General features: G+C 36.3%; 1 protein-coding gene across 3 annotated transcripts; it reads left to right on the top strand.

Annotated features, from left to right (window-relative positions):
* Nucleotides 1–1003: 1003 nt before the first annotated feature.
* On the top strand, nucleotides 1004–14054 carry LOC125836689 (paired amphipathic helix protein Sin3-like 2). 3 transcript variants are annotated; one of them, XM_049515903.1, is made up of 24 exons: nucleotides 1004–1210; nucleotides 1336–1414; nucleotides 2285–2500; nucleotides 2624–2807; nucleotides 2903–3001; nucleotides 3084–3257; nucleotides 3351–3636; nucleotides 4073–4209; nucleotides 4500–4575; nucleotides 4650–4679; nucleotides 4848–5023; nucleotides 5130–5284; nucleotides 5648–5775; nucleotides 5888–6142; nucleotides 7152–7730; nucleotides 7880–7962; nucleotides 8052–8651; nucleotides 8775–8872; nucleotides 8956–9094; nucleotides 9193–9345; nucleotides 9458–9621; nucleotides 10546–10669; nucleotides 13302–13477; nucleotides 13659–14054. In XM_049515903.1, the coding sequence occupies exons 2-23, from the start codon at nucleotides 1341–1343 to the stop codon at nucleotides 13437–13439; spliced, it is 4068 nt and encodes a 1355-aa protein (XP_049371860.1). In that variant the 5' UTR covers nucleotides 1004–1210; nucleotides 1336–1340; the 3' UTR covers nucleotides 13440–13477; nucleotides 13659–14054. The 3 variants fall into 3 exon arrangements, with proteins under 3 accessions (XP_049371860.1, XP_049371859.1, XP_049371858.1); XM_049515902.1 differs by having other exon boundaries at nucleotides 1005–1210; nucleotides 4830–5023; nucleotides 10558–10669; XM_049515901.1 differs by having other exon boundaries at nucleotides 1005–1210; nucleotides 4830–5023.
* Nucleotides 14055–14441: the final 387 nt, after the last annotated feature.

Raw genomic sequence — 14441 nt, 5'->3', positions numbered from 1 at the left:
GATGAGTATATACAAACTTATTATATTTATTATGCATACATAAATTGCTTATCTTATACTAGTCTTTAAGAAATTTAATATAAGAATTCATGTAATAACACATTAATTCTCCCACTAAATAATATTAATATTATTTGATACCGCCAATAAGATGTTATTCGATTATTTGTGCAGCTAACCAAATACTCTTTTATCTTAAAAATGGATTTCTATGATATATATATATATATATAGTCCAACGTATAGTAATCCTAGTAAGCGTGATAAAATAAATTCAAATTGTATTTTTTTTGTTTTCTCAACGGGTGTTCGGTATCCATATTGGAGTTCGACTAAATTTAGATTCGCATCGGGAAGTCCCATAATGTGGGGTTAAATTTTGATTGAATCTGGATTCATGTCGGAAAGTCTCAAATTAGGGGTAAAGTGCTCCATAACAAAGACGACTCTATACCTCAAGGGACTCGAATCCAAGACCTCTGGTTAAGAATGAAGAAATATTTACCACTCTACCACGACCCTTGGTAAATCAATTCGCATTTATGCAAGCACTTTAGGTAGGCCTAATATGTCCTTCATCCCTTTTCTCATAATCCAGATGTGCAAATTTAGAGTCACAAACCTGCAATATAGAAGTAAATATCGAAATTTTGTGGGACTTTACAAGACGAGTCAAATCTCTATTTATACAAACTGAAACTTTTCGTCATTACGTAACCATAAACCTATCAATCAATCAAGTTGATTTAAGTTGAACATTGAAAAATATTTGGGCTTATCCATAACCTAAAAACCAACTTGAGCCCAAATGCAAGAACACATTTAAAGCCCAAAATATAGGGCAAGAAATTTGAAAAAACCGAAGCCCTTTTGCTAAATCAAATTAATTTTGAAAAAAAAAATAATCGTGTTATTAGTGGAGTAAATAAAAAACTGGGTCACGTTACAAAGATAATACTATAGTTAATACTCATTTTATTTTTTCTCTAATGTTAATTAATACATTTTCACTACCCTCTTTGTTTCTCAAAATTGTTTTTGTGTTCTTCTCCTCCGACGTTAGAGAGAGAAAGGAGAAAAGGCGAAAATCATAGAGAATAACAATTATTTCTTTTTTGATCCAAACGTTTGAACTGTTTTTCTCTTCAACCACTTGTTAGATCTGCTGTGAATTTCTTCAGAAAATCTGAGGAGGAAAAATAATTCAAAGGTGAGTTTTTCTAGTTTCTAGATAATGAGATGAGTAATTTTTTTAATTTTTTTTTTTGGTTTTGTTTTTCGGTTTTGAATTTTGAACTGTTATGAACTAGCTTTTGTTACTGTTTGTTTTTGCAGAAGCTATGAAGAGATTAAGGGAGGATGGCTATGCTAATCCTCAATTTAAGCGTCCATTTGGTTCTTCAAAGGGAGAATCGTAAGCTCTTCTCGTTTTGTGTTTCTGGAGTTTTATAGGTTTAAATCAGGTCGTTTTGGTGTTGAAAAGTTCTCTGTTATGATAAGTTTTTTTTTTTTTTAGCTTTGAATTTGCTGAATTTTTTTGCTAGTTTTTGAGTAAATTAGAGACTTTTAGTTTCTATGTGGTTGATGATGGCTAATATTTCTGTGATCAGAAGTTGATAGATGTAGCCTTCCGCCATACGTAAAGATTTGCGCTTAGGTCATATCCTTGTTTACTTCTAACCCTCGGAGAATTTCTAGGGGATGTTTAAATTAAAGTTTTGATCTTTATGCATGCTGCTTTTAATTTGGTGGATTTAATTTGGTATCTTTCTTTTAAACTGTTTTAAGTATTAACAGACTGTTTCATCAACAATCCAATTAAGGAGACTGGTTTGATTTCCCAGAAATGGAACTATGGGTTGCTAAGGGAGGGACTGGTTAGTGGAAAGGGCTTTCTGAGGATTCGAATCATCAAGGGACCGAAGTGGAATAAGGCCACTGTTGGCTCGGGTCTGGGGTGGATTTACCATATCAAATTTGTTTTCCTATTTTTCTTTAGAACTACTTCTTTAGTCAATCTCTTGGGCAAAGGAAAACTAGAAACAAAGCAGTATTTATTTGGTTTTGTTATGTTGAGTTGTTGACAATCTTGAGCGAAGAATTTAAAACTATGACTTGTGGGTCCAAATTAATCAAGGCGTTAAGAGGGGATGATAACTATACTTAATCCCAGTTAAAGTATATGATGGGAGGAAAATCGTCAATATTACATGGTTTACAGCAAAAAAATTGGTGGCTTTTGGTTTGATTCTTTGTATAATTTTTTCTTTTTCTCCCAACGCAGGTACGGCCAATCACAGCTTCCTGGAAGTGGGGCTGGTGGTGGAGGCAGTGGTGGTGGCGGCACTGGTGGAGGGGGTACTGGTGCCAGTGCTAGTACCCAAAAGTTGACAACTAATGATGCATTGTCTTATTTGAAGGAAGTTAAGGACATGTTTCAAGACCAAAGGGAGAAATATGACTTGTTCCTTGATGTTATGAAAGACTTTAAGGCTCAAAGGTTTGCTGTTTGCCCTTCCGTCTCTCATTTTCTTTTTCCCAAAACAAACAAAAAAGAAGGTAATCTCCAAATCCAATTATTCATGGGGTACTTTTGCATAATTATTTTGATTTTCCCTCACAGAATTGACACTGCGGGTGTCATAGCAAGAGTTAAGGACTTGTTTAAAGGGCATCCAAATTTGATCCTTGGCTTCAATACTTTCTTACCAAAGGGCTATGAAATAACCCTCACTGATGAAGAACAGGCTCCTCCAAAGAAAACAGTTGAGTTTGAAGAAGCTATCAGCTTTGTGAACAAAATAAAGGTAATGGTGTTGGTGCTTTTAATTGTAGTGATAATAATTTCAGTTCATTTGCTAGGAAATTCGCTAATAATATGTGAGGGTTCTGATTCCTGCAGAAACGTTTCCAAAATGATGATCATGTGTACAAGTCTTTTCTAGACATATTGAACATGTATAGGAAGGAACACAAGGGCATCACTGAGGTGTACAAGGAGGTACTACACTTCATATTTGGTGCATAAATATGATAGAATTTTTTTATATTTTAAATGTATTCGCTACTCTGTATATGAGTAGGTTGCAGCCCTTTTTGAAGACCATGCGGATTTGCTGGATGAGTTCACGAGATTCCTGCCAGATAATTCAGGTACTGCATCAGCAACACAAACATTATTTGGCCGCCCTTCTTTCCAGCGTTATGATGAGAGGAGCTCTTCTATTCCATTGCTTCGGCAATCAAACATGGACAAGGTATTCTATAATTTATCTTGTTATCTAATTCTAGTTTCTTAGTCCTAGTTGTTCCACTGCCATATTGACGAGTCTGCCATTTATTTGTTCTAGCAACGTTTTCGTCGGGATAGAATTATCAATCCTCATGCAGAACGTGATCTTAGTGTTGAGCCCCCTGAGATGGAGGATGATAAAACAATGATGAAGTTGCATAAAGAGCAAAAGAGGCGTGCTGAAAAAGAGAACAGGGACCGCAGAGGTCGTGATCAGGATTACAGAGAACCTGATAATGAGAATAATGGAGATTTAAGCATGCACCGCATTACTGATAAAAGGAAATCTGCTCGGAGGGTTGAAGAGTTTGGAGGCACTTACGATGATAAAGATGGCGTGAAAAGTGAGTGCACGACTAGCATTCTGATCGTTACTATATAAGGAGGCTAATGCTTTTGTATATGATTTGTTCTTTAGCATTTTCTCCCTTACTTTCTTTAGGTTTATGACCCCTCAGTACAGTCTGTTTTGCTGTATGATTTTCATTTACCTTTGGTTTCTATTTGAGTTTTGAAGTTCTGATTGTTGTTAGTTCATTTTTAACCACAAAAGTTCCATCTTATACTGAAAATTCAAAAGGGTGATCCTTTAAAAAAAATTCGTGTCATTTTTGCTATAACTTGGCCTTGCTCCTTTGTTCTGGTGGAGCGTGTTCCTAACCTGCGAGTTTCACTTTGTTGTTTCATTTTGGAGTTCTTAATATATAATTTTTGCATACTGCATAGTGTCATTAGATTTGATGATTGACCTTGAATTATGATTTGCTGTGATCATGCCAGATATGTATAGCCAAGAGTTCACTTTCTGTGAAAGAGTAAAGGAGAGACTACGCAGTCCAACTGATTACCAGGCATTCTTAAAGTGCCTCCATATTTATAGTACAGAAATAATTACAAGAAAGGAGTTACAAAGTTTGGTATGTCTATCTTGTACTTTATACTCCTTTATTGCAGTGATCTTTCTTTGTTTTATCTAACAGATAGGAGACATCCAAAAATATAATATATCATATAATAGAGTAATGGACATTGATTAGGCACAAGCCATGCTAGTAATACAAATTGGTTCTGAGTTATCCAGCCAAGGGTGATCACTTTATCCTCGCCTTGCGGTGGAAAACTAGCTGAATGACACTACAATATTTGAAATCATTTACTAAATGATTTGCATTTAAGCATTACAATTTGTAAGAAACGGTTATTTCAGGTTGCTGATTTACTTGGAAAATATCCTGATCTTATGGAGGGATTCAATGAATTTTTGGAGCGCTGCGAACGAATTGGTAATTATAGTATTTTAAGTTTGTATAAATTCAATGTTACATCTGTGGGACTCTGAATTATACCTACTTTGCAGATGGATTTCTTGCAGGTGTTATGAGCAAAAGTAAGTTGCACAACACCTGAAACTTAACCACAAAAAAAAAGCAAAAGAAAGCAGAAAAAGAACAGAGAGAGAAAGCAAAATCACTTGTTTGTCTTGTTGGGTGCCTGTTGTTTACCACTATAGTCTGATGAAGTCTTCTGTTAATAACAGAATCTTTGTGGAATGAAGGGCATACATCTAAGTCGGTGAAGGAGGAGGAGAAAGACAAAGAACAGAAGCGTGAAATTGATGGAGGTAAGGAAAAGGACCGGTACAAGGAGAAATACTGGGGAAAATCCATTCAGGAGCTTGACCTTTCAAACTGTCAGAGCTGCACTCCCAGTTATCGACTTCTTCCTGAAGACGTAAGAAATTGCTCTCTCTGTCTTTCTGATAAGATCTTATGTGGAGGAATCTCTATCCATTCTGAAGTATATTTTAACTTGAACTTGTTAAATCTGTGTTCGGCAGTATCCGATACCTACAGCGAGCCAAAGGTCAGAGCTCGGCGCTCAAGTGTTGAATGATCACTGGGTATCTGTGACCTCAGGAAGTGAGGACTACTCATTCAAGCACATGCGTAGAAACCAGTATGAAGAAAGTCTGTTTCGATGTGAAGATGATAGGTAGATTTCTTAACAAGTGTTAACGGGTTAAGCCTAACCCATTGCAAACCAAAGAAAATGAGAAAAGAAAAAGAAAAAGAAAGGGAAAGAGAGAAACCTGGGTATGATGAATATTAGAAAATAAAATAGATCCGAAGGAAACAATCAGTTTAGAAGAGTGCAGAAAATCTGGCCTTCCTATTACTTCTACGAGCTCATCTCTCATTTGTGAGCTGCAATTATCATGACAAATAAGAACTACCAAATGTATATGGTTCTTGAAATAGTTTATTGACTCAAAACCTTCTGTTTTTATATTCTCTTAAGACTTGCTTAGTGATTTTCCTCTGTATTTCATAATGATGGTTATTCCGTTAACATCAGGTTTGAGCTAGACATGTTATTGGAGTCAGTGAGTTCAACCGCTAAGCGTGCAGAAGAGTTATTGAATTCTCTTAATGACAATTCAGTTGGTGCGGATAGCCCAATCCGCATTGAAGACCACTTCACAGGTTTGGCATTTCTGATATCACCAAGATGCTCCTCTCTTTCTTTTTCAATTCATTAACTTAAAGGATATGTAGATCTGTAGCTTGCTGATGCATGAAGTTCTACTTTATGCAGCATTGAATTTAAGGTGCATTGAACGGATCTATGGTGACCATGGTCTGGATGTGATGGACATTTTGCGGAAAAACCCACCTCTTACGCTGCCTGTTGTATTAACCCGCTTGAAGCAGAAACAGGAGGAGTGGACAAAGTGTCGCTCAGACTTCAACAAAGTGTGGGCTGAAATTTATTCTAAGAACCATTACAAGTCACTTGACCACCGAAGTTTCTATTTCAAGCAACAAGATTCGAAGAACCTTAGCACCAAATGTGAGTTCCGGCGTTCAGTTTGTATTTGATGATCATGGTTTTCACTGTGGATTTTCTCACAGTTATTTGATTCTCAACCTGCATTTTTCATGGTGATATGGCGATAACAAATGTTATTTCTATCTGGCTTATATTAGTGCACCATAATGTTTGTGTGCCTTCCATTATTCATTTGTTCTGTTGGTTCCAAAGCTTTCCATTCTTTTCAATTCTTACACCTTCAGGACAAGCCATCAATTCCTTCTTTCCTTTACTATGTTAAATATGTTGTTTGTTTTCTATTTTTGAGATAGATGCAGCCTGAACATACTACTTTCGTCCATGCAGAAGATCTGCTGCTTTAGTTTTGTAGTTTGACTTGTAAAACCTGTTTTATTTGTCAGTTAGATGTCTTCGAACAACAAGTTGGTGAATTACTGACACTGCAATCATCCTCTTCTAATTCTAGCGACTTTACTTGATATCATCTGTAGCAACATTGCCAATACTTTCTCTCAGAAACTAGCATTATAGTTATTGAATCATTGCATGTAATAGTATTTTCTCTTACTCTTTTTTCGAGTTACTATCTAACGTTATTCACATTTTAATTGGATAGTCACTCCCTTGATACATGCTAGCCTTTAAAGCTGGACTTTCGTGTATGTTCTTTTCTGCCTTTATTTCCTATACAGATACTACTAGCATTCTGATGTACTAGCTACAGGCTTCATTTATGTCTTACCGTTATTTAGAAATATAGACTGCTTGTTCTAGTGAGCTTGTCACACTTTTCAAGTATGTTCCTCCTGTTCTATGGTCCTAGTTATTCTAGTTTCCTTGCGGTATGTTTTTTTCTATTTATTGTGTGCTACTGCTACACAGTTCCAAGTATTTGATGGTTAGATTAGTCAGTAATGTAAAACCTAAGTATCGCATGACTGTTTAATCTTCAATGTATCAACATTGATATTTTTAGTTAAATGTTTCCTGGAGTTGTTTCTTATAGTTTCATGATTCTGATTGACAGCCTTAGTGACGGAGATCAAAGAAATTAAGGATCAAAAGCTGAAAGAAGATGACATGATTCTTGCTATTGCTGCTGGTAGTAGACATCCAATAAGTCCTCATCTTGATTTTGAATTTTCTGATCCTGAAGTTCATGAAGACTTGTATAAATTTATCAAGTATTCTTGCAAAGAGGTTTGTTCCACAGAAGAGCAGTTAAATAAAGTACTAAGGTTATGGACCACCTTTCTTGAGCCAATGTTTGGTGTCACTTATCGTCTTCATGGCTCTGAGGCTGCTGACGATGATGTCTTGTCGAAGCATCATGGTTTGAAGAGAAATGGAACTAGCATTGGTGAAAGTGATGGAAGTCCTAGTATGGATGCTAACACTACTAAGTCTAAGCAATCAAAAGTTGTCTGCAATGGAGATGCTAAGTGTTCCCCTCAACGACTAAATTCTTCCAGGACAAGTGTCACAAATACAGATGCTCACCCCAAGGAAGATGGATTAGCGGCAGATGGTGAACACTTAATTAGTTCTGATGCAGCTGCTTCCCTCGGAGCAGATAATGTTTGTGCAAGATCAGAAAGTACTTCAGGTATATATATATTTGGACTACGTCTGATTTGTGGTGATTGATGGATGTTTCTTCACTGTCTTAATCATGCTGAATTTGTTGGACTTACTGGTGTTGTTGTTTAGTTTTAACCAAGTTCCTTAATTTACAAACTGATTTTGCTTATCCAGGCCGTGATACACGACCCCGTAATGGTACTGCTGAGGATGGCCAAGGAGCCAAGTGTAATATTGATAACTTACCAACTTCAGAGGTGTGAAGCTCAAAACTATGTTAAGTATGATTTACGCTAATGATCATATGATTACTCAAAGGTAAATGTGTTTCTCTTCTTTGACACAGGGTGACATTTCTAGATCACTTCCCTTGGTAAATAACGGGTTTGCTGAAGGTTCTAGAATTAATGGGTATAACGCTGATTCAGTTGATCCCTCCAAAAATGAGAAAGAAGAAGGTGAGTTGTCGCCTAATGGGGACTTTGAAGAGGACAATTTTGTTGGCTTTCGAGATTGTGCCTCCCGCAATGGAAGTATGCAATATCAATCTGGTGGTGCTGAAGTTGTTGGTTGTCAAGATGCTGCTGGTGATAATGATGCAGATGCTGATGATGAGGATAGTGAAAATGTTTCTGAGGCAGGAGAAGATGTTTCAGGTAGTGAGTCTGCTGCTGATGAGTGCTCTAGGGAGGAGCACGAGGAGGAAGATGATGTGGATCATGATGAGCTTGATGGTAAAGTTGAGAGTGAAGGTGAGGTGGAGGGCACGAGTGAAGCAAACTTTATTGGAGGTGATGGCACCGTGCTTCAAATGTCTGAACGATTTTTGCTTACTTCGAAGCCTCTTGCTAAACACGTGGTTTCACCTCAATGTGGGGGTGTAAAGAATGGCCTGCAGGTCTTTTATGGAAATGACGATTTCTACGTGCTTTTCAGGCTTCATCAGGTGAGGAGAGTTACTTTTAAATTGTGGTCCTGCTAAATGTTTACTACCTTGAAACCTTGCTTCTTGTCTGAACCTAAGGAGGTGTAAGTTGTATTCCTTTGTTTTCCCTTCTATTTTTTCCAGATTTTGTATGAAAGGTTATTATCAGCAAAGCTGAATGCAGCATCATCTGAATCAAAGTGGAAAACTGGAAAGGATACTGGTTCTGATCCGTATGCCAGGTGGATTGCAAGTTTGTTTTCTTTTGGTTTGATTAGGTCATCTGCTTGCTTATTTTTTAACAACAGTGGATGTGTGTGTGCAGATTCATACGTGCTCTGTATAGTTTGCTAGATGGATCGGCAGATAATGCAAAGTTTGAGGATGATTGCAGATCAATCATTGGGAACCAGTCATATGTGCTATTTACTTTGGACAAATTGATATATAAACTGGTCAAGCAGGTATTTTCGCTCTAATTATTTAAACGTGATCTGGTAATTGGTATGATATGATTTGGTGGTTCTTGACCATAACTTTGGTTTATTTATTTGTACTTTAGCTTCAAACTGTTTCAAGTGACGAACTGGATGGTAAGCTGCTTCAGTTATATGAATATGAAAGATCACGGAAACCTGAGAAGTATGTTGATTCAGTTTATTACGAAGATGCTCATGTCCTCCTCCATGAGGAGAACATTTACCGGTTTGATTGTGTAGGTCCCTCGCTACTTGTCTGTTTTTGCCTTTGGACCCCTCTCTTTTTCATTTACGGTACCGTGTTGAAGTACATTAATATGCTGTGTTATTATGTGATTCTTCTTGCAGACATTTTCCCCGACTCATCTGTCCATCCAGTTGATGGATGATGGAAGTGAGAAGTCTGAAGCTGTTGCAGTTTATGTAGACCCCAATTTTGCTGGTTATCTGCATAATGATTATCTTTCTGTTGAACATGGGAAGAAAGAGTCTTCTGCAGTTATGCTGAAGAGGTAATTTGATTCCTATCCAAAGATTAAGTTCGGGAATGCAGCTTGTGTTGAGCTCAACCAAAAATTCAGACATTCTTCTTGGTTTAGAGAGTGGCGAGGACATGGGTTGTATGAGATGATGTCTGCCCAGCCTTGTGTTTTTGTAGGTTAATGTTTACCCTTTCAATGTGGGAACCTTTAAACTTTGTGGAAGCTACTCGTATTCCATTTTTTATATTCTACTCTTGCCTGTCTGGATTTGTTACTCAAAACAAATTGCATATTTTTCATCAGATTTTGTAAAATTGAACGTGGAACCTGGGTTGTATTCTAAACCTTCGAATTTATGGAAAAAAATTAGAGTTGAAATTTGAGTTGGACCCACCTTAAGAAGTATAATTTTTGACTCCTTGCATAAACAGTCACTGTAGGTTAATTAAAGCTGAAGGTACTGTTCCACTATAGTATATGTCAGATATGGACATACCATGTGGACAGAGGTGCAGATCATGATACTTTTTGGTGCTTACTGGAAAACCTTGCCTGACTGCCCTAGGAAAGTTTTACTTGAGAGAGGAGGCAGGGGAGCACACATGCCTTTGCGCTCGAGTCTCATTTAACTGACTGATCTAATTAGAATAAGCTTCAATTCTTTGGACAGTATGGATAGTAAGAAATTATAGGTGTTCTGAGGTTGGTAATTCATCCTTGCCATTTGTGAAATTCAAATGCTCACGGAACATGTTTTTATGGTGTAACAGAGTTGTAGCTAATGATTTAGACAACCTAGTGGAATTTACAAGTCCTCAAGAAGACGACATCTCGTCTTCCCGCCTTCCTTTTGTACTTTCATCACTATCTTGTTGCAATTAATGTATCAAAAATGTAGAATAAGCATTCAATAGTTTCCATGTCTGATCTACTTTCTTAATTTCTTTTTGTGAGATCTGTGAGCAGAAACAAGAGAAAGCAGACCAACCATGATGTATCTTCTGCCTTGTGTATGGTGATGGAAAATATTATACTCGTAAACGGTTTGGAGTGTAAGATGGCTTCAAATTCATCAAAGGTACATGAATTTCTACTTTGACTTCAACTGCTGAAATTGCAAATGTTTGGTACAACTTTGTGATATTGTTAAGTGGGTTTTGCAAATCCCGAAGAATATGTACTTTTAACCTTATATAGTGTTTGTTGTAACTTGAGCCGGTAATTTCAGCCCATATTTATAAAATCAGTCCATTTAACACACATTTAATGAGTTGGATCACTTTTATTTTGATTGGGTAAATATGGACTTCAATCTATTTTAATCCATGACAATACGGGTAAAATATATAATATGGATATCCATATTTTAACTATCCGAGTGAAGACAAATATTGCACCATCATATTTGACTAAGGACAAACTGAACATACTATTCAGTTGCATGGGTCTATTCTTACAGCCAAAAAAATGATTATTTTTTTAAAAATAACTTTTTCCTATTCAGAAATATCACTGTTAGCTCAAATTATCTCACATTGACATATCAAAAATACCTGCAAAATTTTGTTTGTTTAAAGAATTAATATTGAGGAATTACTATAATTGGTACAAATGCGGAAGCAAAATAACAAAAACATAAATGGGAGGGTATAGATTCAGGAGAGGACCAATTAAGGAAACTTTAAGACCTATCAGTTTAAAACTTAATTGAGTCAAAACTATTGTACACTTTTAATCATTTGCTTAAGAATATTCACAAGTTTACCATAATTTACTAACCATTTCATGTGTTCTGTTGAATTTATATTGTTGCTTCACAATATATTTGGTAGTTGTATATGTAGTTCTATAAATATTGTCCAATATAATATATTTTCTACATGAAAGGACCGAAAACACATATTTATTAATTGAAAGTTAATGTGCTGCGTCATTACTCGAAATTAATATGCTCTTATCAATTTGCATTTGTCTACTTTTTACCGTATTTATTTCGAGAAGATTTTGATTTACGCCTGTCCAGTTTTTATTAGATTTTTAAAACTAATATCTTGTAAATTTGTTTAAGAATAGAGAAAATGGCTCACCCCCCACTATTCTACAGTGGCGTCCTATTACTCCCCTGAACCTTCTATTTTTGGAAATTCGTAACCCCTAACATTGTTTGGATTGTTGTTATGTGTTGTTTCATAATGTGTCGTATTACATTACAATGTTTGGATAGATTGTATTGTTCTCCATCGTTACTGAATGTCACAGTCCAACAACTTGAATGATAAAACCTATAAGAAAAGTAGCTCTACCGGGTAGAGCTATTACAAAAAGGTAAAGTAAAGAAGAAAATAGGATTATTAAATAGTAAGTAGACAATATGAGAAGAAAATATTAAGGTAACGACGTGATCACACTAAATCGATTGTTACACAAAATGAGGCTTTTCATCGTTACATAACGGTGAATTTAAATGATACAATAAAATTTAAGTAATAATGAAAACTAACATTGTATTTAAACTAACAATTCAACTAGTAAGAACCATCCCAACAAGGTGTATATGCTGACCCATCCAAGATGGTGAATACACCTCTTGCAGGTGCGTAAGAATTGAACGAAAAGACCTAAAATTGCTAAAATTGAATTAAATAGTCCATGTGTCAGTTTCCGATTGGAGATTCTACAATTAATGGAACTTTTTTAAAAACAAATAAAGCATCCAAATATTCAGTCAAATTAAATGACAAATCAAGGTATCCGAGTATCTGAAACATAGAATGAAATAAAGAAGGGATGGACCTTTTGAGCTTTGAACTGCAAAATTGCTTGAAGAATGGAAACCGCAGACCGGAAAGCCTCATCAGTGATGGAATCTGATCACTGAACGATAGATCCAAGCTCGAACAATGACCCCCTCACCTCGACATTAACGAACTAGACAGTAAAAAACCTAACTGGATTTGGTCAAAATTTTACCCAGTCGCAGGTTGTAGAAAATGGGGTCTGTTTTACTGCATTTAAAATGGCTTCATGGTGTTTTCATGTATGTGACAAGGATGAGAAATTTTTAGGTTGAGATCCAAATTGTGTGTGTAAGATTGTGGGGAAGGAATAATAAGGAAATAAGTAGGGTTCACTGAATTGGAAATAACGAGGGAAATAAAAGTGAAGGGAGTGGGCTCAACGCGTGTATACAAACATTTTTATATATCTGATTTTCTTGGACAGGTCAGTGTTTTAAGGGTTGCGAAATTTTGAATATAAAAGGTTTAGGGGGTAATAGGACTTCAATTTAGATTAAGTATGTAGTTGGTAAAATGGCAATAGGTTTGTGAGGTGGTGGTGCTTTTAGCGTTTCTCTTTAATAATATATTAACAACTCTATAATTTTGTTTTGATTGTCAGTATTTTTCCTGAAGAAAATGAACAAGAATGGTGTTGTGAAACTGGTGTTGGGTTTGTACCGAGTAAAAAACTGATTTTAATTAACCAAGTGTTTTGGCTGTAGGAGATTAAAGTGGGTTATGACTTCGGACCATTTTACCCAATCCATTTTCTTTACCTATTTTCATATAGGCGGATTGAATCCGCCCAAATCTGTCCATTTGCCACCAGTAGTTGTTAGTTGTAACTGAAAGTTAGTGCCTTTATTAGTTCCCAGCTTAGATAAAAACAATTTTAGGATAAATTCATTCAACTGAGATGAGGATTTGCAGATTTCTTATGTACTGGACACCGAGGATTTCTTTTACCGTCTTGGAAGGAAGAGAAGAAACATTTCGGCTGGCAGGTTATCATGTCATGGCCATGAGAGAATAGAACGCTTTCACCGTGTTTTGACATCCTTGTTATGATGATGCGTGGTTTTCTTGTTAAACATGTGGTAATCAAGGTATGCACCATCTAACTAAGCCAAATCACTATATATATGGAGGTCTATTCGGTGTACTTGCTGTAATTCACATCAATATTTGTTGCTATTTCAAAGAACTTATTTCACTCATTGATCTCAAATGAAAAAAAAAAGGAATACTTGCTCACTCTTATTCCCTTCTTATATCTGTGTACTTCAGATTTTCTTGGTTTCTTTGGTACAACAACTTACTTGACCCAACTGGTTGAGCACTCGGTGGCAGATTCTCTTGAATTGACTTCACCCTCAGAACAAGGATCTACTTGTGGATCTTCTCGTTGACTGTATTATACTTGTCAATGGCATTCAAGCCGTCTTCTTGTAAATGTGGGTTTCACTCGTGATGTTAAATTGTTAATTGTAGAGTTGTGTTTATTGAGTTGTATTGCTTCCATGGGAGCACATAGGAGCCTAGACTGCATTCCTCACCAGCAGTCTGTGTACAAGCGGCCCCTGTGAAGTGAACTAGCTGAAAGTGGTATAGTGAAAAGGCTTATATTAGATATTTCAGTGGGTATAGTCCCTAATCTTGTACAGAGTACATACTCCAATTCCTCTATGCTAAAACATAAGATTTGTTCCCTTCTTGGCAAGGTGTTACTTCTATCATTCATTCATGTATTGGTTTAGTTGTATGAAGTACATGTATTTTCATCCTAAGAAGAGGTCTTGGGTTTGGGCTTAGTATTGGTGAACCTTTTGAAGGGGAAGCTCTTTACTTTACTTAGTGGGTTTACTCTGTGTAAATGTGCATTAGTCGGGGTAGTGAGTTTTGAATACCTGATATCGCAAATGAGAATAGAAGTACATGCGTTTCATTCAGGAAATACAGACTGGTTTTCCTTCACTCCCATCCCAGAGTTGATGAGTCCAACAATATGACGATGTGTGCGCTCCAATAGTGTATCGGTTTTATGATTTGATATACTACCAGAGACTTGTA

This window comes from Solanum verrucosum, unplaced genomic scaffold (assembly GCF_900185275.1).
Source record: "Solanum verrucosum unplaced genomic scaffold, falcon-dt-bn FXZP01000278.1, whole genome shotgun sequence".
NCBI classification, from domain to species: Eukaryota; Viridiplantae; Streptophyta; class Magnoliopsida; order Solanales; family Solanaceae; genus Solanum; species Solanum verrucosum.
This window is presented reverse-complemented; position numbering and strand designations above follow the sequence as displayed.

Coding starts and splice junctions, on each gene's coding strand:
- LOC125836689 (XM_049515901.1), top strand. CDS start 1,341: ATGAAGAGATTAAGGGAGGATGGCTATGCTAATCCTCAATTTAAGCGT. Junction 3,002..3,083: donor TCACTGAGGTGTACAAGGAG/GTACTACACTTC, acceptor GTATATGAGTAG/GTTGCAGCCCTTTTTGAAGA. Junction 3,637..4,072: donor TGATAAAGATGGCGTGAAAA/GTGAGTGCACGA, acceptor TGATCATGCCAG/ATATGTATAGCCAAGAGTTC.